This window comes from Rhamphochromis longiceps, linkage group LG2, assembly GCF_057381845.1.
Source record: "Rhamphochromis longiceps isolate RC_006_pf linkage group LG2, R_longiceps_female_GT1.1, whole genome shotgun sequence".
Classification (NCBI taxonomy): domain Eukaryota; kingdom Metazoa; phylum Chordata; class Actinopteri; order Cichliformes; family Cichlidae; genus Rhamphochromis; species Rhamphochromis longiceps.
The window spans coordinates 41,695,415-41,722,558 of NC_140558.1; the positions used below are offsets into that span (position 1 = coordinate 41,695,415).

At 41.2% G+C, this 27,144-nt stretch overlaps 2 protein-coding genes across 2 annotated transcripts; one reads left to right on the forward strand and one right to left on the reverse strand.

Annotated features, from left to right (window-relative positions):
* The first annotated feature begins 6,514 nt into the window (after positions 1 to 6,514).
* Positions 6,515 to 10,399, forward strand: grxcr1a (glutaredoxin and cysteine rich domain containing 1 a). Its single transcript, XM_085383007.1, has 4 exons — positions 6,515 to 7,160; positions 8,180 to 8,419; positions 8,521 to 8,586; positions 10,195 to 10,399. The coding sequence occupies exons 1-4, from the start codon at positions 6,759 to 6,761 to the stop codon at positions 10,372 to 10,374; spliced, it is 888 nt and encodes a 295-aa protein (XP_085239133.1). The 5' UTR covers positions 6,515 to 6,758; the 3' UTR covers positions 10,375 to 10,399.
* Positions 10,400 to 14,889: 4,490 nt separating this feature from the next.
* On the reverse strand, positions 14,890 to 27,080 carry slc30a9 (solute carrier family 30 member 9). Its single transcript, XM_085429079.1, has 18 exons — positions 26,965 to 27,080; positions 26,475 to 26,627; positions 26,178 to 26,375; positions 25,918 to 25,965; positions 25,713 to 25,812; positions 25,400 to 25,492; positions 25,176 to 25,258; positions 24,099 to 24,157; positions 22,141 to 22,208; positions 21,316 to 21,474; positions 20,454 to 20,589; positions 20,336 to 20,375; positions 20,185 to 20,256; positions 19,203 to 19,310; positions 18,945 to 19,110; positions 18,516 to 18,645; positions 17,537 to 17,650; positions 14,890 to 16,657 (listed from the first exon to the last, which is right to left on the reverse strand). Exons 2-18 carry the CDS (start codon positions 26,584 to 26,586, stop codon positions 16,613 to 16,615), a joined length of 1,731 nt encoding a protein of 576 aa, XP_085285205.1. The 5' UTR covers positions 26,587 to 26,627; positions 26,965 to 27,080; the 3' UTR covers positions 14,890 to 16,612.
* Between the last annotated feature and the right edge of the window lie 64 nt (positions 27,081 to 27,144).

Genomic DNA, 27,144 nt, shown 5'->3' on the forward strand with positions numbered 1-27,144 from the left:
CTGTAATAGATTGGTTGATTGACTATCATCTGTGCACCACATGGGCACACAACTAGAATTCTGGCTGGTTTGTAGGGGTTTAAATCCTTATTTCACTCAGTGACATATAAATCAATTTATTACTGCGATGTGTTTTTTCTGGATCCTTGGTTGATATTTTGTCTCTTAACAAAATTAGAGCTTGTTCATTTTTTTTTTTTTAAATTGAGCAAACTTAAAAATTTAACAGGGACTTAATCTCAGGTTTTAGCTTTTAAGTTTTCATAATTTTTCTTTTTGCTGAAGGTCATACACTCTGATCAGTGGAAATTTTCAGTTTACTTTAAAAGCCTTTTTCTGGCTGAGGTAGTTGCATGGCTTAAAGACTTGCAGTGTTGCTCTACCAGCAGACCACTTTGATCCAGATTGAAATACCTCTACAAATATTGGAAAATATGCGATGAGATATAGTAAAAGTCATCGATGCCCCTTAGAATAACAGTTTGGTGAACCTATTTTGATAGACATCAGCTTCCAGCATGCTTTTTGGTGACTCTGAAGTGAAGACTTTGCAAGATAAACATGGCCACGTAAAGATGATGCACAGCCAGCTATCTGGAGTTTGGCTAACTGACAAAATTCTGCTACAACACTACAAACTGTTCAGAGAAATGTTGAGCAAATGCATTAAAAAAACATGCAGAAACAGGGCTGTCTCTGGCTGCTGCTGAATATAACATGACAACTATACAAGTCCTCGCTTTAACTTAAATCAGAAGCACCTGATAAGCCCCAGTAACCTGTCTCTAAAAGCCTCGCTGTCACTTTCCCTGCATCAAACTAAAATGAATTTGTAGTGTCCTCCAGAGATAGCTCACAAAAATCATCCTGAATAACCAGCTTATAAATGATGATGTGTGTAAGCCCCTATCTGGGGGCTCTTTGCTTCTGCAGGAAAATACTTTGAGCCACTTTGCTGCTGCCTAGAGAGAAAATACTAAGGCCGCTTAAACCCTGCAACAACTTCACTGGATCCTATCCCAGAAGGTATTAAAAAGGTATCGGTGCTTACAGTGGAGGATAAAAAAGAGGATATTTTCCTCACTGGTATCTTCACTATATTTGTGTAAGTAACCCAAATTAGGAGGAAATTTAAATCTTTATAAGAGTTACATCCTTACACAAAGAAAACTCGTTGAATGAACTGTCTTTCAGGTACACTTTAATTAAAATTTTGTGCTCTGAAGCAATAAAAAGAAAGTTGGGATCCACTGATTTCTCTCTTTTTTGTTTGTTAAAAGTTAAAGTTAAACGTCTGCCTTCCCAGGTTACATCAGTCCAACACCTACACAGCTGGTCTGGATCAGTTTTTTCATCACTTTCTATCACGAATTACCGGTCCCTGTGTGAAGACTAATCAAACCAGGAGGCTGGATGCAGCTGCAACCTGCAGCTCTATCTTTCATTCCTTGCCTACAGCTCTTGAGGGCGTGATTGGGCAGAGTGACATTTAGCTGTAATTAAATTGCACTCTGCCCCCTTGTGGATGTTGATCTCTAGTCGGGGAAGGGGGAAACGGTTCATTGGCCAACCACTCACAAGTGGTGAGTCACTGCATAGTCATTTGACCTGCTCACTATAACTGATGATATCTGGCGTACATCCTGTCAAACGATACGTTTAACGAACTGTAGGAGTAACTTACAGACAATCTCCAACGTAGTTTTTCTCTCTGGCATGAGAGCTCAGTACTGCAGACCAGCCATAGACTGAGGTAAACATGAAAGGAAATCATGCTGAATATTCATGTTTATTCAGGACGCATGGAAGCCATTTTTCACCCCGCGCCGTTTGACTTTTCCCACTTAGTAGCAGGCGAGCCGACAATCAGCAGTGAAATTAGAGAGCGTTACAGTATTAATCCTTTCAAATGACTTTTTTAATGGCAGTAGAGGTGGCTGCTGAGGTTATATTAGTGCTGCTGATGAGCCAGGCTGAGAGATAAGCTCTTCAAGTTGAATAGCCTATCACTATCACAGTGCTCTCCTGTCTAAATGTGGCAAAGTGTGATAAAATGGCTGCTTGACACAACATGGCGTGGGCATATTTAACTGAATTTCAGATAGGCATGCCCCCTCCCTGCCTTTAAGGAGGCAAAAAACATGGTAATGTGTTTAATTAATCTTGAATCATCTAATATTGTAGTGCCTCTTTTGTTGGCAGGAACCCACAGAGGACTCTTTTGTTTCAGGTGAAAAGCTGGTGTGTAGACATAGTGGTGCTTAAAGGCGCAAACAAACCAATTCAAATGAAAACTATATGTAAATGGGCCTTTTATTACAATTAAAAGAATAGTGTTTATGACGGCATCATCCGCATTGGCGCGGATGATGCCGTCATTCACCTCCTACATCGTTCCCTCGCTCACCTGGAGACCGCTGGAAGCACTGTGAGAATCATGTTCTTTGATTTCTCCAGTGCCTTCAACACTATTCTTCCCTCGGTTCTGAAGGACAAGCTGGAGAACTCTGGAGTGGACCATCACCTCACTACCTGGATTTTGGACTACCTCACCGACCGACCACAGTATGTGAGGATTCAGGGCTGTGTGTCGGACAGGGTCATCTGCAGTACGGGGGCCCCACAGGGAACGGTTCTGGCTCCGTTCCTCTTCACCATCTACACTGCAGACTTCTCCCACAATTCCACCCAGTGCTTCCTGCAGAAGTTCTCTGATGACTCTGCAATAGTCGGCCTCATCACTGATGGGGACGACAAGGAGTACAGAGGTCTGACTCAAGACTTTGTGGACTGGTGCCAGCTGAACTACCTCCAGATCAACGCCAGTAAAACCAAGGAACTGGTGGTAGACTTCCGCAGGCACAAGCATTCTCCACTGCAACCACTGAACATCCAAGGTATGGACATTGAGGCTGTGGACAGCTACAGGTACCTTGGTGTTCATCTGAACAACAGACTGGACTGGACTCATAACTCAGACGCCCTCTACAGGAAAGGGCAGAGCAGGCTGTACCTGCTGCGGAGACTCAGGTCGTTTGGAGTGGAGGGCCCACTCCTGAAGACCTTCTATGACTCTGTGGTGGCTTCTGCTATCTTTTATGGTGTGGTCTGCTGGGGCGGCAGCATCTCTGCTGGGGACAGGAAGAGACTGAACAGGGTGATCTGAAGGGCCAGCTCTGTTCTAGGATGCCCTCTGGACCCAGTGGAGGTGGTGAGTGACAGGAGAACGGCGGCTAAGCTGTCATCCCTGATGGACAACGTCTCCCACCCCATGCAGCAGACTGTGACAGCACTGAGCAGCTCCTTCAGTGGGAGACTGCGGCACCCACGGTGTGGGACGGAGAGATTTCGCAGGTCTTTCCTCCCCACTGCTGTCAGACTCCATAATAAAGACTTTAACTGATCAAGCACACACATCCATACATATGCAATAATACTAAGTGCAATAATCCTTTCTGTCATCGTTGTATTTTTACTCAGTTGTATATAGCATTCGTATTCTATTTTTATCTTATTGTATATTTTTATTCTATTTTATTCTACTGTATATAGTATTTTATTTTATTCTATTCTGTACAGCTGTGTACTGTATTTATTCTTATTGTATTCTAATTTTTGCGTCATAACTTTTGCACTGTCCACTTCCTGCTGTGACAAAACAAATTTAGATTAGATTAGATAGAACTTTATTAATCCCTCGGGTGGGTTCCTCTGGGAAATTCGAGCTTTATTAGTCCCACACGTGGGACTAATAAAGGTTATCTTATCTTATCTTATCTTAAGTAAATTCAATTCAATATTATTTACACAGCACCAAATCACAACAGCAGTCGCCTCAAGGCGCTTTATATTGTAAGGTCGACCCTACAATCACACATACAGAGAAAAACCCAGCAAGCGCTTTGTTGACAATAGGAAGGAAAAAACTCCCCGTTAACAGGAAGAAACCTCCGACAGAACCAGGCTCAGGGAGGTGCGGCCATTTCGGGTGAGAGAAGGAAGACAGGATAAAAGACATGCTGTGGAAGAGAGACAGAGGACAATAAATTTGACCTATTTAATGATCGTAACCATAAAACTCAGATTTTGTTGAAAATTATGAATTTAGACAAAAACTCTCATCTGAACCATGACCTACTTTTCCCAAAGCATTCAACGTTTGGATTATGTCCCCAAAATGAAGTTCAAATCCAGTTTTTATTGCTGAACCTGGAACTGTAAAATATTCTGTAAAGTTTGTAAAGTTTGTCCTCTGCTTAATCAGTGCTGTGTATGTTTTGGGCTGTAGTTAAATGCACTGTGAATATTTTCCTAATAATTGTTTAACACTGTTTACGTGGGACAATAAGATCCTAAAATGAAAAAAAAAATGTTACCTCAGTTAAAAAGATGTCTGTGACTAAATAAAAACAGATTTAATAATACATGTTTGGACCACTATGATACACAGAGAGCAGTCTGGTAAGTAATCCTACATGTGGACAAAACCTTTGTCTCCAAGAAAACATCGCAGGGTTCCTTTAACTGACATCTTCACGAGTCTGGAGTCAAATGACGCTAAATCCAAGCTGTTGCAAGGGCTGCTTTTACCACCTGTACTCATTAGCAGTGCGAAAAACTAAAACTGACTAAAACGGTTCACACAGATGCCTCGAGTGAAATATCAAACCGGCCTAACTTGGAAAGAAAACGTGATCGAAAGCCACCATGAGAAATGCAGGTTTTCAAGACACTTACGGGTGAAAGTCCAGGAAAGGTAATGATCAGAAAATCTTTATCTGTTAGCAGCAATAATTTACAATACACCTACACAGGCCACACTGTAATAGCTGCAGTGATGTGCTTTTAATAAAAGACAGTTTAAGGGAGAGTCAATAAAAGCTGGAACCAGAGCCAGACCCATAAAGCAGCCCCAGCCTCGGGATGCCACTAAATATTAGTTTGACACATTGGACTTTCACAGATGGATTTTCTCCAGTGATTGAAATGAGGTGGCATAGAGTGTATTTGTGTGTGTGGTTGTAGCTCTCACCTGAGGGGCCAAACTGGAGCACTCAAACAGAGTGGTGCTGTCACCGCTGCAAGCTGATGCGTCACATCTCCAGGGACCCGCTTCATCACCTGTGACACAGAAAAACTGGCCGAGACATCTCAGAGGACATGTTGCTGTATTGAGTCACCGTGACACTTTATCGGTCTTCCTCTTCTCTCTGCAGGCGCTCAGTGCACGAGGAATATCCACCTCGGTGTCACTTCACCTCACTTTAAGATGGCAGAAAAGCTCCAGTATGTTACTGAAACTGGAGTGACGCATTTTTCAGAATAAGAGTAGAACCTGGCCTGTAAAATTGTGAATACTTGCAGAACTACTGTGTGCATTTGAATCCTTCACCACTTCACTGGTTTATCTTCACATATACATTTACAGTTGTTACTTTTAGAATACTGTTTGATTTAGTCTGCTATATGCAACTTTGGCAACTTGTTCTGAGTCTATTCGGCATTTCCACTGTAAAACATTAAGTTTAAACTATACACAAACATATAAAGTAAAAGTAAAAAGGTATGCTTGAATAAAGTGCATTGTGGATTTACTGTTAACACAGTTCAGTGTTAAAGGAGTTCAGAGAAACCAGAACAACTGCGAGGCTTCGGATCCGCTAATAATGTCAACATGCTTGCAGCATCTGCTGATTAGGAATGTTTGCTAAAGTTTTTAAGGAATGTACTGTTGTGTTAGTTTAATGACTTAGTGTTTGTTTAAGCACGCGAAAGGTTAGTCTGAAAGAATTTTTATCTTCTTTTCTCTTTTTCCCATTAAAAAAACATTTTATTTTTTTAAACAAATTTACATAATATTGGCATAAGAATAACTGCTGGGACATCACAAAAGTCAGAGAGATTAATCCTCTGGGAATCAATTTATCCAGCTGTTAAGATGTCACTCTCTGGACAAAAGGTGTGAAAGACTCAATCAAATGTGTGTTTGGGCTTTTTTGCTGGGTACTTGTAGTTGTTTTACATGTTTTGCATGTGTATAAAACCAGAACACAACCCTCATTACAAGCTGTTACGACCCGGCTCAAAAGCCGCAACATAAAAAAAAGGAGATGAATAACAGAGTGTGGGTGAGAAGCGGTTTCATCCTAAAATGGAAAACCAGGTTGGCTAAAATGGCTGGTGCCACCAAGGCAAAGACTAGTGCACTGCCGGAAAGCTTGCCTCAGGTATGCTTTTATCCACACCTGACTAGGTGTGGCCAATTAGCACCAGCTGAAAACACTGAGACGATTAAAAGCTGCAGAGGGACGTAACACAAGCTTGTGGGAAGAAAGTAACGAGATAACTGTAATAAATGTTGAAATATTGGCTTATCTGATGCAGACAGTGTCAGCTGTCATTTCATCTCAAGAGGGGGAAATGTTTGTTTGATTAAAGCATATGAGGTTTTCTGTCAATGTGCTGTTGAAAACTGTGTAAATTGCAATGAATAATTCAGAGACTACGATCATTTTACTTGAGACTAGCCTGGTAGGTTGCCATGGTAGAAATGCATGTATTATTTACAGGTTGTGTGACTGTTAGGCAGCTTACAGGCGCTCAGTTGTTTTTAGATCTGTTCAAGCTGCGAGGATTAAACGTGGTAGTAATCCACGGGAAACAAAACAGTGTGTCTGAGGCCTACATTCACCTCCGCATGAGTACGAAAGAGCTGGACTACAGTGTTGTGGACCATGTGATGTGGCAGAGGGTTTACGATGGAGGGGACAATGGTGACGGCGGGACAGGAGAAGCCACAGAAGCGGGTGAGGTTCCGCGTGGCTTCGGGGAACAGTGGCCGGGTGCTAAAGGAGATGTTCAAAGATGAGGGGCCTTCAGACTCCCTGGATTCAGACTGCACCAGCAGCTCTGATGCTGAACGAGCCAGCACCCCCTCTACAAGTGGAGATGCACATGGACACGTGTTTGGATACCTGGGCTCCGAGCTGGACAGTGAGAATGAGCCCGACGACTTGCTCGTGTATGCAGGGGCCACCAAGGACTGGATGTTCACCACCAAAAGGGTCAACATACTCAGCAAAAATGGGACTGTGAGAGGTGTCAAGCACAAAGTCAGCGCAGGTCAGACGCTGTTTGAAAATCTTCCTAATTCCAACAGTGTAAGTACATGTGAACGAGCCTGGGTTAATCGAATTGATTTAACTTGTTGCATTTTTACTCGGACGGTTTTTACACGAGTTCCCGTCGGTGTCAAGTCTAGTTACAGGAAGGGGCAACATGTGTGACCAGGATGAAAGCTTAGAATAGAGGACAAGGTCACAGAACAATGAAAGATTGATGATGCATTTCATTATCTGTTTCAAGAGAAACTAATCAGATTAATGAATTCTCAGAACTTTGCTTTCTAGTATTACTGGACTGTTTGTTATTCTGAGGTATCACCTGGCCCGTATATTGATGCAAAAGTGAAAGAAAGAAGGTCATCTCTACCAAACTATTCTCTGTAAAGTAGTATGAGGTGAAGACACAGCGTGACCAGACTAGATTATGTTGCTTATCCCTCTTAAGTGAGATTATCTTTCTCGTAGAGTGTGGTTTAAACGTGAATCAAGGTAGAACAGCCTGATCTGAGCCCAAAGGAAAGGGTTCAACAAGTACACGTACAAGTACAAGACTTTGTAACTATATAATTTATAATTTCAAGTTCAACAGAGGAGAATTAAAATAAACTTTGACCAAAAAAGTTAATGCTGATAAAATAAAATTGCTATATTGGACAAGTTTCAAGTCTCCGAAGTGTAAATTTATTTCAAGGCTGTAAAAAGACTGTAATATATAGCTTTCTGAAACATGTACCACTATTAAGTAAAAAAACCTCATTTTGGGATTAAAACTCCTTGAAAATGCCTCATTTGTTTCCTCTTCATATTATTCTTCCTTATTTAATAGCAACAAATAAAATGGTAAGTGTAGCTGCTGTTAATTTCGTGAAAGATTCTTGGAAAATGGCGCCAAGTATGCTAAATACTCATGTATATATATCTACACAACACAGGAAATACCACTACATGAGATACAGTACAGATACAGAGTGTTCAGAGTGGGATGGATGACTTAATCCACACATGGTTTGAATAAAAACTATGAATCCTTTAACTTTATTTGTGCTTCCTCGTAGATGGATTTATCCCTGGAGTTTGGGCGGATAGTCATCTACACTACGAGTTTCCGTGTGGTTAGGACGACGTTCGAGCGCTGCGAGCTGGTTAGAAAGATCTTTCAGAACCACAGAGTGAAGTTCATGGAAAAGAACATCGCGCTGGACAGTGAGTACGGGAAGGAACTGGAGGCGCGTTGCAAACGTGTGGGAGAACCTCCTTCGTTACCAGTCGTGTTCATTGATGGACACTACCTTGGGGTCAGTTCTCTCCGCTCCTGCATAATATTACCTGAGATCAATGTATGATACATCTGCAATGACTTAATTAAAGACGGAGGATTACTCTTTTTAATCGGCAGGGTGCTGAGAAGATACTTGGCATGAATGAATCAGGAGAGCTGCAAGATCTTCTGACAAAAATTGAGGTTAGTTCCTCTCAGTGTGCCTCAGAAATCACAATGTGCATAACAGATTTGACTGTGAAGTGAACTGCTTCATTTGGCCCACACAGATGTTACATTATTTAAATGCTGCATTTTAGATTTGCCTGAATACGTATAATATTAAATCTTAAGGTAATCACATTTATAATGAATGACTGGATTTCTTTGGTTGAAAGCCACTGAGGTGAACACATACAGATGCAAACAGCAGCACAAAGTTCCCTAACTAGCAATGCCATAAATAAAACACAAGTAAACTGCATTGTAAAACATGCGTGCACATCAATAGGCAACCATTAATAATGGAGGTCCTGTTATTGATTCTTTCAAACACATCAACACTGAGCAGATGGATTTGTAGCACAAACTGAACATGTACCAACCATTACTGCTTCACACTGAGCTGCAGCACATTCACTGGGCTTTTTTCAGAGTACAAACCACAAACAAGTGAATACAAAGCAGTATCGTGACATTTAAGCCATGGATACAGTCACTGCATGGTATTAAACAAAAGTATGCAGCTCCGAAAGGTCATGCATGCAAAAATCTGTCCAGAACTGACCACTGACATGGCTTGATTCATATCTGCAGCTCTGCAGCTGAGCAATTTGGAAAGGAAGCTGTGTTTAAAATAATATTATTATGCTTATTTTCCTTCTATCACACATTGAGAAAAGAAGGTTGTTAGCTCTCACGCAAGCCCATTAAATATAAAACTAAAAGCAGGAATAAATTGGCAAAAACTCTCCTGCATAGGAGAAAATACCCAGCAAACATGCCTGTGTGGGCACAGAGTTGGCATCTGTGGGTGAACTATGGGGCAGGCTAAACCCACACTTTCTGGGGCTCCTGCATAAATTTTCTATATGTAAATCCACTATGGGTTGCCCACAGAAAACCCATGTGGGCCCCATGTAGTCCAGTCCTTGTGGGGCCCGTAGTAGTTCTGCTCTTTTGGACAGCCAAAAGGAAATTCTTCTGGGCTGTGTGGGTCTGCCCACAGTGCTCTCACGCGGGCCCAAGGGGGCATGTTGCTGGGTAAAAAAAGCAAACTGTATTCATATGTTGCTTTTCAAGAAGAAACATCCAATGGAAGAGAGTTTGACAGCTTAGGAGTCACAACCTAAAAAGCACAGTCTCGTTTTGCTCTTAACCTGGATCGAGGTACTCCTGACAAGCACTTATTAGTGACTTCAGAGACCTTTTGGTTTCATGTTGATCTATCAGTCATTGCTAAAAGCTCAGGTTTTGTACAAGTTAGACAAAAAGGACATGCACCAGACCTAACATTAGGTAGGAGTCAAAACTTCTTCTGCAGATGCTCAATCACATTGGTATCTGAAGCATGCGAACACTTAAAGCTGTTTCTTATTGAGCTGGCTACTTGGGTTTTAGTGCAAGTGTGCAGGCCCAAAATCTCCTAGCAGAATGTTGCATCGTATTAAAATGAATATTGTTATTTATGTCAGATGTCAGTGTGTTTAATGTTATGCCTGCCTGGTGTAATTTTATTAATGGGTAAGTTCTTTAGTGGTAGTCAGTCCTGTTTGTATTTATTATTTAAATGAACCTGTCTGTCCGTTTTAGAGGGTACAGCATCCCCAGACGTGCCAGACCTGCGGGGGCTACGCCTTCATCCCGTGCCCGATGTGCCATGGCAGCAAGATGTCTGTGTTTCGTAACTGCTTCACGGATTCCTTCAAAGCCCTGAAGTGTACTTCGTGCAATGAGAATGGCCTACATCCGTGTGCGAGCTGCAGCCAGTGAGGGTGTTAAGTGCCTGAAACGACATCACTCCTTCTTTCCTTGGGACCCTACAAAGGGACTGTAATAATACGCAGGCAGTGAAAGTCCATACAGCAGGACTCTTTCTCCAGGGCCATTGTTAGCAAAGATTTGAATTTGTAATAAAATCTGTGAATTCATGGATTTTGGTTTTGCTCGTGTGTGCATGTTGAAGCATCATTTGAAGGTCACAAGTTTAGGTTATTGCAAAATCCTCATTCAAAGATCTTTGTTCGAATCTCTAAACAGGCAGTCAAATAGGTCCACTGAGGAGTCATGAACTTGCTTCCTCTCTTGCAAGCCTAAGCTTGTTAGTTAATTAGTGAGGAGGCCCCTTCATTAACAATGCTCTCATTACATAATCCCATATCAGACAGAGTCCGGGATAACAGACACTCAGCACCAGGAGTGAAAGTCAAGCGCTCAGTTTGCAGCCAGCAGAAGGCAGCAAACTGGAACGTTGTTTACAGGCAAGTACTGTTCAAACCTAGCATTAAAAATTCATACACAGTACTGTGCAAATGCTTCAGGCACTTCAGATGTTTGTACTCATGGCAACCTCGAACATAAAGAATTACCTAAACGACTAAGAACATGGAGTTCTGTAGAAGATGCTCCAGCCCCAGCCATGAAGTCTGTATGTTGACATGAAGCACAGTTTACCTGTGTACTATACTTTGAAGTTACAGGTATGGAGTTTCTTACCAAGAACAATATATATATATATATTTTGGGTAATTGTCATACTGGCAAGCAAAAGGACGACTGAGACTCAGGTTTGTATCTTACAAAATCTTGACACACCCTTCTTTCTTCATAATTCCTTCCACCTTGATGAGATTCCTAGTTCCACATGCTATGCAGTGTCACCACAGCACGGTGTCCTATCACTGTTTCACTGTGAGGACAGTGTTCTTTGGGTTCTACACATCTCCCTTCTTTCTCCAAACATAGCAAGGCCAAAGTGCTCTTCTGATCATCTGACCAAAGGATGTGCTTCCAGTATGCACACCCTTTCTCTGGTTGTCCTTAGCATACTTCAGTCTGGCTTGAAGATATCTCTTCTGCAGAAATGGAGTTTTTCTTGGTCTGCGAGTCAATCCCTGTGCAGGATTCTAGCGATTCTCTTCTTTGAGACTACAATTCCACTTGACTAAGTCACACACCAGCATCTTGGCAGCTGCGCTGGGGTCTTTAGACACATCTCTCACTAGTTTTATTCCCAGAGTCTTTGAAGTCTTTCCTTTCCCACCTCTGCCAGGCTTCATCTGTACTGTGTGGTTCTCTCTGAATTTCTTGATGATGATACTCACTCTAGTTCTTGACACTGACCTGACTTGACCCTCAGTTTTAACATTACATTACACACAGTAGTTTGTGCTATGGCTCAATAAAAGGGTCAGTTTTTCAATAATATTGACCCTAGTAATTTTTATATATTAAGAAATAATTCTGTTATTGTGTACAAATCAAAATAATTCCTGCTTCACTTCAACCTTATGTTAAACCACCTTTATTTTATCGGCTGCCCATGACAAACAAAAGATTGGAGCAGTTTGAATTTCTGTGTGGATCCTTTACATATGCTGACCTCATTATTTAAAGCTCTGGCGATCCATCACAAACAATAGCTTATGTAGCAACAGGGTTTGTGCTTCTCATGGTTTTACTATTCTAGTCACAGAGCTAAGTAGATGATTAGTGGAAAAATCAATATCAATGTTTAAAGAGGGCACTTTTATAGCCCATCTGAAGGTGTTTCTGTATATTTACTGATGAAAAATAGCTGGAAATTTGGGATCTGTGATCTTTTTTGTGTTATATTCCATGATATTACATACATTAAAACAGAATTTTATGAGATAATCATTTTGCATCAGTTCAGTGTAGATGCCAATGTAGAACCAGTTCCAGGCGTTTCCTTTTACGAAAAGAGCACCCAGTGCCAAAAAAGCTTCCTTCCCATGATTGCTGGGTTAGAGACTGTTGAAGTTGGAGGCTATGGGAGGGGCAAGAAATTATAGATAAGCTGGTTCTGGTTACCATAATTTTCTGCCCATGGTAACTACTGCAATTTTCCTCACATAATTTAAGGTTCTCAAATCTTTCAGAATATAGACTGGTTTTCAAAAGGCGCCACAGCAGAACTGGCTCCACACAGGCACCGTCATGATATCAGTAAAACTAGGCAGGCAAAATGTAAGTAGACATAAACCTCACCCATATTCAATGAAAGCATTTTAACTACATTTTTGTGCAGTGCTGATAAATCTACAAAACCCTCAAGTTGTTTAGAGAACAGACCCTGCTGTTTATATATATATATATTAAAAACCTGATATATTTGGCTGTGAGCATGAGGTTTATTTGGCAGTAAATCAGATGCACTGGAGCCTACATGTTAAGAGACTTGGGTTCATGCAGAAGCAGCACAATCAGATGGTACTAACAAAGAAATCTGGATAATTCAACCCAATGAGCTCTTGATGTGCACACGTTTTAACAGTCCGACGTAATGCAGTGCATGTACGCCTTTAACTAAAAGACATGAACCTAAAAGACACAGCTCAGTGGCAGATCACATGCAGTCCTCGCAGTTTGTGTTTTTAAACGGATGATGTCATTAGTTGGCTGCCATCCACGGGGTCAGGGAAACGCAGTGCCCGAGCCGCACAGCTCTCTATGCTGTCATAGCCCTGTACAATGCTGCTTGAACATGATTAGACAAGGCAGCACTGTAAAGAGGCTAAAAGCGTAGAGCAGGGTGATGATGCTCATCCGCCATGAAGACTTTTCGTGCCATCATACGCGACCTGGATTATTCTAGATGCTCCTCACCTGTGATTGAAACAGCAACCAAATCGATCATTTGGGGGGGACGTCAGAAAGAAAAAACACACATTTACGCACACACAGTGGGCCCGCGTGAAAGCAAATACACAGTGTTGAGATTTTCTGCAGGAGTGATGAGAGATGATTACAACGCTACGTTTGTTGAATTCAACCCCGCGCTGAAGAGTAATGGGTTTCGGGGTTTTGTAACCACAGGCTTGTGGTGATGGAGGAGAGGCTTCATGAAAATCTGAGACCCCAACTGTGCAGGTTAACTGCGCCCCCATCTGTGGGTTGATGGAGGCGAGGGGGGGAAACAGGATACATCGAAAATAATAACATAAAGCAGCTACATTTTTTTCTTTACCTTTTTGTTTAAAAAAAAAAGAAAAAAAAAAGGCGCCGACAAGATCTGTCTGTAAATGACTGAAAGCAGCGATGTGGCGTGCAGGAGGCTGCGAGAGGGCTGAAGATCTATGTGCTGATCTCCAGACAAGAAAGACGCTCCTCGACGCAGGTTTCTTTTCCCTTTTAATAAAAATGAGCCGATTCAGCCCGAGGATCTATTTTTCTCTCTCTAGCTACACATGCACAAGCGATTCTCTCTGTTTGAGGGGAGACATGGAAGGAAACAGGATGGGCAGTGGCACAACTGACTTGGGAATGGTATGACGAGACATGACACCGATATGCGCGCAACACCCCAAAAATTTAAGACAACATTTAACGGTGAAAAACCTGCAAATGGAGATCGTCCGCCCTCCAGGCTCGGCGAAAAATTATTTCAGTCGAGCAGTCTAGCGTGGTCCGGCCGCGATGCTGTGCGTAATGTTTTGAACGGTCGGTCAATGCGCAGACTGGTTGGAAATGACTGTTTTTATTGACGTCAGCGAACAGGCTAGTGCCCCCCTCTCTCATCCCCACAACTGCACCATCTAATGGACTTGGGTTTACATTCCAGTCATCCATCTGAGCTTTAAACAGGAAACAGGAATCCAGTTCGGGGAAAAACAATGCTTTAAATTCTACGTTTCTAAAAAGCAAGATAAACATATCTGGTGGTGCCTTTTCCAAGACCTACAAAGTTATTTAGGTTTTTTCCGTGTGTGTGTAAGTGTGGAGAAAGAAAGTGTGGAGCTTCTACAAGCAACACCAATGAATATTGGCACAGCATTCAAAACAAAAGAGAATTCAAACAAACGACACAAAAGGAAACCAAAAATAATTTAATAAATTATCTCATATTCGTCCCATGTCCTTCAACAGTAGCGTCATCGTTATGACCCAGGAAGAAACAGTTCACAATCCCCTTCAAAAACACAGATCTGCCTTCCCAACCGAGGCGAAATGACTCCGGCCCCCCTCCTGAAGCATGACAGCACGACGATCATGTGTCAGCGGCAACAAAGAATGACAAGCAAAAACACCGTCACAGTCCGGTTTATACAGAACATTAGCAGATACATCATGAAGGAGTAACTTCACAACTTTTTCTTTTTTTGCCACATGCTCCACAGGGTGACGATGCCTGTAAGTTTTCAGCTGTTGGTGGACTTCAAGAAAAAAAGAAAAGAAATAAAAGGTAGCTGGTCCACTTGTCTTCATTAAAGATCTCTTATTTATACATGGTGGGCAAGAGGCAAGGACGTTTCCACTCCTCCTGCATTTTATCTTTGGAACAATACAATCAGTCACGTGACAAGACGAGCATTTCTAACCCTAAGAACAGCGTTTAGAGATGTAAAGTCAGTGCCTATTATTGGCTTGGAAGGATGTCGTCATCAGAGCTCGTTTAAGATTATAACCCATTAAATGAAAACAATAATACAGTGCAGGGTTTCCAACACTGTATTCAAGCCCAGTGGTCCAGACCAAGTATTTCAGATTTTTCTTAAAGGCAACAGCGCCAACTGTTAGGTTAGCTACTGTATCTTATTAGGCTACCAGCTCTGCCAGCTGCTTTATACATATAAAACAGCTGTTTGAACGAGTTAGCAGAATCAAGAAGTAAAAACAAAAAGTAAAAAGACTAGGACAAACGTTACGCCTTAATACAATGTTGTTCAGCTGATATTTGATTATGTGAGCATATTTCATCTTGATCTGGGGCTCTCCTGCTGATACAGACCGTTTGCTTGCTTGTGTTTGGAGAGAAAAAGTAGTGCTAGCTGTTCACAGTTCCTCAGTGTCACAAAGGCTCCTATGCTTGTCATTCTGTCCTATATATATGGTGGAGGATCATATTAAACATGGCAAAGCTTTCAAAGAATGAGGTCGGCATATGTACAAGTAACCCCTGTGTGCCAGAAGCTTTCTTTTTTTGTTTTGCTATGTATGATGACATAGCGAGCCAGTATTCCCAAAATGGCCATCGCAGGAACACAGCTCTGTGAGCAGAGAAGCCCCGCCCACACGTTTAAGCCATCTGCTGAAGGGCAGCCAATCAAAAGACTGTTAGCTTAAAGGTAACCAGGATAAAACAGCTCATTTGAGACTGAGGATGCAATGAGGGCCTGCACCAAGGCCCAGTGTAGGATACAGTCTGGCTTATTTTGAACTGTGAATCATGTAAAGCCAATCTAATGTAAAAAAAAGTGATGAAACTTTAAACCCTGACTTATCGAGCACTGCTGGTCAGGCCTGTCGACTTTTCTGGCGGAAACTCTGCAAATCCAGGTTAGACAACTTGTATTCATAACATCAAGTCCTACTATATTCACTCTACCTATTAAATATCTCAATAATACCATTTGACTTTCTATAATCGCAATAAAAATCTATTCATCACAAATTCTGTCTTCGTTAGAGAACCTGCGGCATCGCACCGTCTTCGGTTTTGACATTAAAAGGAAACAGAAAGAAAAACCCTCTAACATTGTCTGGTCATTAAATAAGTCTGGGTTGAAATTGTAGCTCTTTGGTTTCCTTTTGCACTAATAAAGGAAACTCTGTCACTGTGGTACAAGTCTAGTAAACGACACTGGTCCTGTTCTCGGTTTTGCTTTAGACACAGACATGAGCCCACATCATGACACTTTTATGGAGGAATGTGAGTCTAAGCAACCAGCCAGTGGACTACGCTGTCGTAGTTTGTGTGCGAATTTCTAGTGAAATTCAAGGAGCCTAATGACAGCCGTTAGTCTTCTGCCAGAAACACTCGCACTGGAATGTGAAAGCGGATCTCTGGCAGGGTGAACTCACAGTGTCCCAGACTGAAGTTCGGGCATAGCTGCTCGAACACTGTCTGTGCTCATCCTTCTGGACTATTCTACAGTAAGACTTGAGAAGTTGTGCGGGTTTGTTGTCCGTGTTTGTTTTGTAGTCAGAAAGAGAGGCAGAGGCAGGCGTGGCCGTCCTTCCAGCTTTTTCTTCATGGCATTTCGGGATGTTAGAGTATCTCCAAGTCTACATGACGGACCTCTGGGTTGCGTTGCTGTAGAGGCACAAAACCAAAGTTACGCACAAACTTGACTTGCAATTCTTAATCAAATACTTTTATTTAAAAATACCATTCTATGGTGAAAACGGAGGTTTGTGGCTTATGATAGGTTGGAAGCCTGGATCACTGCGATCCTCTTCACAAAAAGCTAACAGGATGTTTTTTGCTGAAAATAATGTCTGAGTGAAAAAAAAGCGTATAATTTTTCTTTATCAAACCGCCACCAAATCTATGTTTTTGATATGTAAATGCAATTCCCAGAAGCAACATTGTCAACGTTAGGCTTTAAATGAACGACACCATGGCTGGATGATCAGAAATGGATCTTTTTTGGGAGATGGGATCATGTTAGATTTCCCAGACAACACTCTTAGTCAAATTCACAAGTGGGATATTTCTTATTTCTTTACAAAATCTGAAAAGCTGCTGCAATTATTTTAACAAGGACATTATTATAATGAACTCAGTGACTGAGATATGAGAGCTCATCCTGAGTGTTTCCCAGCTTAAAACAGGAATCTGGAGGGAGTGACTACGAATACAAACACAAAGGGTCTGCATCTTCTCAATTCATGCAACAGATTCTTTTGCCTTAGGAGAACTTTAAGCATTCCCCTTTTTGCCATTTAAGTAACAAAATGTATTTTAAACTTGAGCAAATTAAACCCAACTTTACAAAAAATGTATTAAACATCACAATACTGGTGATCCTTCTCCGGTCTAAGGCCATGACCTCTTTGGGCACCAAAAGTGTTTCGTGATGCATGAAAAAATAAAGTCATTCCCAGATTTTATGACTTTTTCCTGCTGCACTCTGTAACAGCATGAGACAAACAACAAACTAGAATAGCAAAGAAATGTATATTTCAGTACTTTGAGCTCTTTCTCCAACCGGTCCACCTCAGCTCCCAGGGTGTCGATGATGTTCTCTCCGTGTTTCAGCATGAAGTTCTCCAGCTCCTCCGGGGTTTTCACCCGCTGAATGTCCTGCAGAGACACAAACACAAACATGTAGTTTTGTCAGTAAAGATACGGGTCAACATTCATGACATCGGTCCTAGCCTGCTATTAGTGATCATTGGCTAATGCAGCTCATCTGTGCCTTCAAGGCTATAAAACATGGCCCACCTGCTCAGCCATGTGATGTCATGTGATGTCTGTCTCTTGGGTGCTTGTGTTAAATAAAACAGATTTAAATAAAACTTAGATTTTATTTAAATCTGGTGTGGTCTCCCAATTACTGTCTGAACTTTGAGGAATGTAGTGACAGCAAAAACACCATACGATAATTAATAATAATAAAAAAGTGTCTTTAACAACGTCAGATGCACACCGCACTAAACTCAAAGATTTTGTTTCACCAGTGAATGTCAAGAACATACTTGAAGCAACTGATGTCTGTGTAAAAAGATCAGTAATCACTGGAATTCATACTGAAGAACTGTATGACACACTGCATAGCTCATGGCCTGCAAGGACAATAACTCCTGCAGATGATAATTACACATTTATGTGTGGAAGACACAAGAATGTGACATTTAACAGGATTAGTTCTTTTATATTTCAGGACTCAAGGTGGCTGTGTACATCTGACGTTTTTAGAGAAGTAAGGATTTCTACATGCAAATGATCATGAACTGTTTGCTCAACACGATGAGCTGTGTTCACAGGATAAATAACTTCAGGGAACAGATTAGAATCTTGTATACAGAAAAAAACTATTTGCATAGTGTTCCTGACTTTATTAATAAGTTATTAAAGCAACTACTAAAAATAGCAGTGGCCAAACATCCAGTCCACAAACTGCTCTCATTCTGAGTACAAACATCAATACTAAAACAAGATAACTTACGTTGAGGATTTGGTCAATGTCTTGTTTTTCCAGATAAGACCGTGTCACCACGCGGCCATCGAAGTCAACTTCAGCCTTGAAGCGCACTTTACTCAGTCCCATATCAGTGGCCTTCACATCATGGATGGCCCTGCCAACAACACAATAAAACATCTCAATGGAAGAAACAGAAAAACTACGGATCTTAGTGGAGGGAATCTGCTACAACACAAAACGATCCAAATGCAAATGCAACAAATAAAAGAAACCAGTGAAACTGGTTAAAGGGTCATTTTTAATTTGAACTGCTGTTCACTGCATGTTGATTTAATCTTGACCACTTGTTTGTGGGAGGATTCAATTTATCAAAACGAATCATCCAGATTCGGAGTTAATCGAGACCGAGTTCATGTTTTGCAGTCGAGGAGGTTCGCGTGTGCGTTTGCTGACCTTACAGCAGGATCGTTCTCCAGAAACTCTGTGAGCTTCTGCACGCGCTCAGCCTGTATGGAGCGTCCCAGCAGGGCCTCTGTGTTAGTGTAGATGAGGAAGGCGGAGACTGTGCCCAGCAATGTGCCAACGCCAAGAGAGCCCAAACTATCATAGGCCGGGTTACCTGGGGTCAGCGAGTAAACATTCAGGTTAATGACTCCAGTCCAAAAGATCGGAAACATTATAAAACCGAGACATGACAACTCATGTATTTACCTGTAAGTGAGGTGAGCCCCATGCAACCAGCAGCCAGGATAACTCCCAGTACAGCAGCAGCATCCTCCAGCAGCACCACATTGGTGCTGGGGTCTCGGCTCTGCATCACTGCACACATGAAATAATACGAGGGCTTATTTATAGCTGAATTTTCAGATTTCTGACTTTATTTTGCAATATGCAAATTAATTCTGCCTCAGTGATGCCGTCTACACACAGCAAGACAAAACACACTATTTTCATTTTACACTTCATCCTGCTGTAAGTGTAATCGCAACAAAATCTCGAGTTATTTCCATACATATTTTCTTTAAGTTAAAAGGCACAATCATACATGTGGCTACTTACCAACACAAAAACATGCGTGTTGTCAAATAGCAGTTCCTAACATGGAAATCTCTAAGAGGCAGCCATAATAGCAGCTGTTTTAATGCTTTTAGCACAGGATACACTTTAGCATCCACTATGAAAGGAAAGGAGATAATTCACTGACAAGTACAGATGATCATCATGTAAATTACTGCCATGTTTTCCACAAATAGTCATAAACTGCTAATATATTGATATCATTTGATCTTTTCTTTAACACTTTCACCCTTTCAAACAAGAATGCTAAAGGCAATTATGAACCGTGGGCTAATGTAACAGAAACTGTGGGACACAGCATTTTAATCCTAATATTTATATACAGAGCACTTTTCTCAACACATATTACAATAACTGTAATATGTGTAACTCAGTTTGCACTTATTTAATCTCATTCGAGAATTTCATTGGATTATATTCACACAAAGACAAGTTAACCTGCATAATCTCATCCAAAGAATATTTTTGCTCAGTTATTCATGTTGAGATAAGATGCTTTCGTTTTTGCAGTTGGGACATTGTAGTCCCAAACAAAATGAGCACATATTTGCCACATTGACCTGGAATAAATTGTAGCGCCAGGTGTAAAGACAGATATGAACTGATCTGTACGTACCATATTCATAAAAAGACAATCCTTGCTGGCGGGCGCTCCTCTTTATCTCATTGATGGCAACCAGTAATGTGGCTGAGAAAGAAACAGATGTCTGAGAACAAGCTGCAGAGCAATATCTGATCTGATCTGTTGGTTCATTACTATAACTTACCTCCTTCAGACACCAGAGAGCCCGCCAAAATACAGTAAGCCTGCAATGAAGAAAAAAATATGTCGGGAAATGTTTTTTAAATTTGTTTTGAATAATTTGAGTCAACACAGACACTCACCCATAACAAAGACTCGATGGGTTCCGGGTGCAGCAATCCCATGATGCCGTGGTACCAAGAGAGGCCTGCTCCCATCATAAAAATGCCCACCCCACTGATGAGGGAGGCAATGTAGCGCATGTTGGAAAAGCCATATCTAAATATCAGAACAAAAAAGCAAATACAGAGCAATGGCGCTCAATTACAGCCAACATTTACTCCACCATTTTTTATGTAGAGCAATAACAGAGATGTGACACCCGCCGCAGCCTCAAAGAGTCAATCATCAGCTGAAGCAGGCACACCGAGCGACACTGAGGTACCCACAGAAGACGTTTTGTGGGCACATCTGCTCACCATCATAGCAAAAAACTCTTTTTTTTTTCTTACTGTCTTCATAATTAGTTGCAATGTCATGAAACTTCACAAATAGATAGAAAACGGATAACTTAGAAGGTGGGAAAAAAGCCTTGTAGATTTATTTTGCATAAGGACACAAAACCTTTTAAATGTTTTTTACCACTGAAAGTAAAGTTATAAATTTACATAAGAAAGTTCAAAAGACCTACCTGGAGAAAATGGCTTACTTATACTCACTATGTGCATCCTCATCTCCAAAAATTTAAAAAAATGGTGTGGGTGTCTTTTCCAAATCCTTTCTCCCTTCTATGAATTATTTATTAGCAAGTATCCACATCAATGTATCTAATGTTTCTACATTTCTATACTTCTGTAGTGCCAATGTTAGTAATGTGCAAGAAAATTTAATATTTGGGTGCTGACAATATGCTGCAACTGACTTTGACACATTACTGCTTTTATTCCTTTTCTGGCGAGCACTGAACCTCTTCTTTTAATTAGTACAGGAAGGTGTAACACTTACGGGTGCACGGCATCTGGGTTGCGGACAGACTGGCTGATTCCCAGAGCGAGCAGAGCCTGGTTGCACGTGTCGGCCAAAGAGTGGATGGCTTCAGAGAACATGCTAGCTGATCCAGTGTAGACCCAAGCCAGGAGCTTGAAAAAGAAATTCAGCCCATTTCTGAGAACAGAACATAAATAAGTGAAGAGCTCACCGGGCACACAGATGTAAAGTTTCACATTTCAAGCTCAACAACAGTTCTGATTAAATTGGTTTATAGATTTATCAGGTTGCCTACACTGAAACCCATTTCTTAAAAACTGTTTTAATCCAACATTGTGTGTAAATTGTTCCAATTTCTATTCTAATGCCTCTCAATCACTGTCATGTGCACTATGCAGTCCAGTGAGCCTCTCACCACTCTCCTATTTCATACTGATTTTGCTACATGTGACTGCACATGTTCTCTAACACAATCACCTTAACTTAATAAGCCACAGGACTGCACATGATGCATGCAGTTTCCATGCAATTCCTAATAGAAATGTGTGCATTTCTCGGGGAGTCTTTACAAGTTACTTCTCATCTGAGTTCACATGAATGTTTTGCACTTTTATTCATCCGCAGCGATTTCTGTTTTGCCGTTTGATTATTTTTGCACCTTCTGATACTTATCCAGCATACTGTATGTAGTAACCCTGCTGAGAACAGACCCGTAGCTCCTCTCTCTAATCCAATACCTCCCACTGTGTGTGCAAGAGCTCAGCAAAGCTGCTGAGTGCAGAAAGACTTGGCCACAAGACCAAAATGCACTCATGAATGAGGGAGACTGGTGAAACAACTTACATGCAAATAGCAACCATGACCACCTTCCCTGGCCCTTGTAGAAATGTTGTCCTCTGGCCTGATCGTGGCTTTATGAAAGATAAGAGACATTATTACTCTGCAGTTAAAAGGAAATAAGACCTGTACTACGAAGCAGGATTACAGGCTTAACGAGATGACTTCAGTGTTAACATATGAAGGTGCTACACCACCACTGGAACTTAACCTGAGCAGGTTTTACTCGAGATCAGCAGATACGAAACCATCACCATTCCTAGAAGATCCAGTGGCCCACAGTGTGCAGATAAAAAAGAAAAAGAGGGTCTATAGTTTTTAGAGACCATCTAAACAGTTCCCTTAAATAAACACATTCTAAGTGCAGGGAACCTATGGCCTTCAATTCTGTCCTGTTGGGATACACAGGGGTACAAAGCAGCACAGATTGGGCCTCAAAAACAAATACTGTGTACGCACAAATCTGTGCATAAATCCTGCGTACGAACAGTTCACACACAAATCAGTAATTTATTAATAATTTGGTATCTGAATTTGTTTGCACCTCTTGAACATCTTTAAAAAAAACAAACAAAAAAACCTACTTACTACTACTGATTATTACCATTATCAGTTTTTCTTGTTATTATCATTATTATCTTTGGTCATAATTTACAGCCTTCATCTAGATACACCTGCTCACATTCATACAAACACACTGGTTTGGCAGCAGCAGTTGTGTTCACTATAACATGCCTTATGTATTTAACTTGTCTTGAACCTGTGGTTCCAACATCTTTTGCTACCAAGGCTGCTGGATTGGACTTTTTACTTTTACCATTTTAAACCTTGTGGGGTGCTTCCTGTTTTAGGCAGCCCACTTTAAATCAGATTAATTTGCACAAACACAGGTAAAAACCAAAGTGACCAATTTCAAAGTAGAGCACATATACAACTATATTCTTTTTTTTTTTAGTTCTTTCATTTCTGAAATGCAAGATGTATTACTGTACAGACAAAAGAAAAGCATCAGATAAATACCAGTTAAATACCAAATAATCATAAATGGCCCGCTGCTACGTGGCCACTTGAGAGGATGATATTACTACGATCGTTATTGGGCTCATATATGATTTGTGGCTCCATGCAAATTTTTGTGTGCTCAAAAATGTCCCTTTTGATACTAAAGGCTGAGGAGCTGTGACCCAACTACTCTTTGTTCGTAAAAGACACCACTAGACAACAAATCAGCAGATCTGTGTTTGTGATGGGTCTACCCCGGGAAACCCCGGGTTGACTTTGAGAATTAATAACCACCTTTGAGTAATGTGGAAAAGCTATCCTATGTATACTGAACTTGCACTGCAGTACATGCTCTAGGTATCCAAAAACCCTAGTTTAGGTTGCTAAGCAAATAAGAAGATGTATGTATGTTGTTGTCAGGATGTAACACACCAGTAGAGTATAGAAAATACCATGACGCTCCAGACAAATGGAGAACAGTGCAGTCACTGAAATAATGTCAGCATCGTAGACTAAAAAGGGGGACTGTGTGAATGCCAACAGATAATAGGAATGTGTCAGAGATGCAGTGACCTCTCTAACAGGGGCAAAGATCAGGTAAACACCAACTGATACTATTTTATCCAAAGAACTTGGACGTGGGTAGATTAACATTACTTATCATGCTATGGACAGCTGGTAATATTATGTAAATAGTAAATGAACTGGTTCTTATATAGCGCTTTTCTACTCTACCTGAGCATTCACAGGACCTTATACAACTTGTCTCGTTCACACACAAAAAAAAAAGTGCTTTATATCTAACATTCATACACCAAGGGAGCAACTTGGGATTAGCATCTTGCCCAATGATATTTGGCCTGCAGAGTGGACCAGAAAGGGATCGAACCATCAACCTTTCATTTAGTAGATGATCTGCTCTAACCCCTAAACAATTACAGCAATAGAAGCAAAGAGCTCACCTTAGTGTTTCCCCAAAAGTCTTTATATTCTTGCAACAAGCGCTGATTCCGAAAAATATCTTAAAATAAAGAAAAAAAGGGCAAAACAAAGCTGATTAGTTCACAGAGCAACAAACGACAGAATCATTTCACATAAATAAAAAAAACAACAATGTCATCATTAATACATGTTTCCACCTGCTATTTCATGGCTGCTGTTAAACATTTTGTCACCAAAAATCAAGCTTCGGATTAGAACTTCACTGTTGTGTGTGTTTACATGCATGAAGCATTTGAATAGAGTAAATCATTTTGACATGCACTGGATTGCCTGACTTTCTGGAAACAGTAGTAGTAGCTGCGCTTCCGATGATTTTCTACTTTTATCCTCACCTTGCTGCGTAGATTTCAGTTTCTCCTCTCTGCCGCATTTGTGACTTATTTTTCATCTTTGAAAGGACCTACACTGCATTCTTGTTGTGTTGACGAAACAGACATGCACAGTAAGGATAACTGGCAGGACATTTTGATCCAAAGGAGCACAGATGGGTCAGAACCTTCCCACTGGTGCATTCATATCTAGCGTTTTTATTCAGGTCAGGCTTTTAATCTTGTTACTTTTGTGCATGTGAGCATGGCTGCTGTCACTGTTAACTCCACACTTGCCTAACTCAAGGTTGACTGCTAGGTATAATTTTTAAATGTTAAGATTTAGTCCGTATACGCTTCAAAGCCACTTGTCTTTGTCTCTGAGTTTCTTTAACACTGATGGCCAGACAGTTAGTTTGTATATCACAGCTGACATGACAAATGATCTATAACATGTTAAGTTAACTTTATTGTGTTAGGGTGTCCCGACAAATATTTATTTTCCGTGTCAGGCTTTGAGTGCGAAGAACTGGAATATTTCAGTACATTAGATCTAACAACGTGAGCGTTTGTCAGAGGTTTTAGAGTAATATGGTGAGCAAAAAGAGTGTACTCAGTACACTGTGGCTACGTATTCCAACTGCAATGTTTTCTATAAATTAGCAAAAAGTTTTGAAATTTCAAAGCCTGTTGAACTGTTTTGGATTAAGACCAAAGATAAAAACCTACTCTCTTGGTACTCTCTCTCCACCTCTTTCCTGAGGTTTCTCTCTCTGGCCAGAGCTTCATGGCTTCCCCAAACATCTAGTGCTCTAATAACAAAGAGAAATAACTGAATTAACAGGGGTTAAGAGAAAAATATCAGTGAAGTCTCTGGATTAAGCAGTAATAGTTTGGGAGGTGTTGTAACGTATTTGTGCTTAAGATGGAAAGCAGAGGTGTTTAACACTTACTTGGCCTCAACGTCTGAGCGCAGGAAGACAGTGAAAGCCTCTGTGTCATCATGGGGGCTGCGCCTTCTGATCTTCCGGAGTTGTTCCAAATCACTGTGAAGACGTGAGGGTAAGACTTAAGTTAGACCCATGCTGCACAAGGCAGTCCTACATTAGTTAATCACAGCAGCACACATCCTTATTAACCAAAAGAAATTTGTCTACCAGCATCTAAGTTAGCAGAAAACACTCAGCTTAGCTTTGATGATTTACAATTTGGTGCTGTTGTATAAATCAAACACTGAATGTTAAACAACTGAGGACGAGGAGTTACCTTGGTTTGAGGCAGAACTCATTCATCGCTCTGACTGCAGTGATGAAGTTGTTCTGAGTGTATTTGGCTCCATATTCCCTTTTCTTCAGGACAGCACGAACTGCATGTGACCACAGTGGGAAATTAAATTCAAGCTACCCGATCACACCCACATTCTTATTTTAAATGAGTTTAACGTGATGGAATGACAAATGTTGTTCTTTACCTTTCACTTGAATTGTCTCTGCTTTAGTCAGACCCTGAGGTGTTGCACCTATTAGAACAAATAATGTATCTTAACTGCACATTCCTCACATCATACATTTATCATTTAACTGTTTCCTACTGTTTGTGTTGACACGAGAAGCAACAAATACAAAAATATGCTTGATTATAAAGGAAAACCTGTGCACATCACAATGGTTTAAATCAAGTCTCTCAACAGCTACAATTTATGGAGCTTATGGAAATCTTCAAGTTTCTTACCTGGTGATTCTGGGGTGGCCTGTGCAGCACCAGATACAACCTTTGCTGCAGAGGGGGCATCACCTGATGGTGGTTTTGGGGGACCATCTTTACCGGTATCAGAGGTAGAGTAATACTGGACCTTGCCCAACCCTAGAGAAACTACACGGCAGTCTGGGAGGCTGAACCATAAGCTGTGTAGCCCTCCGCTTTGCCAACCTGTGCAACACAATCACAACTTGCCTTTTCATGCCCTCTCAAACAAACACCAAGCCTTAAGAGAATGAACAGATGACCTTAACGTGAAAGTCTGCTCACCGTGGCACAGCTGCGGAAACCTCGGGGGCCGCTGTGACAGGGACGATCTCTGTTGCAATGAGACCCTGCGGAAAACATGCCACGGTCTGTGGGCGGCCAGGCTGGGAAACATCCTCGCTGTAGCGGGAATCGGTACTGACGCACAGGAACTTTCTATGCAAGAGTCACAGACAGTCCGCACGTCAACGTAACCCACTTCTGACAGATTAAGGCCTCTCACGTCCACACAGTATCACCAAGCAACTACGTTAGCATGGCTGCAAACAAGCGTTTAACTGACACGGATGTCAGTTAAACCCCGTACCTGCTTGCAAGCACTCACAGAGATAACCCGGCGGTTACGTACCAAACAAGCTAACCTTGCTAGCCAACACCGTGAGCTAGTAACCCTGAGCCCTCGTAGGTAACAAGTGCCGTATAACATTTTAATTCACTTAGAAACACCTGACTAGAGCGTACATTTAAATGGAGTGCTCATAGAACCCAGTACCTTTCTGTGGTGAGGTTTATTCAGCATAATCTGTGTCCATTTTGCGAATCTATGGCCAAACTGATGATGTGAACGCCACTGTAGCTTCACAAACACACACGTGACTTGTGACGTGAAGTATTCGGCGTTGCTTTAACAGATATCGCGATATTTTACAAACCGTTGTTTGGACCATTCGTT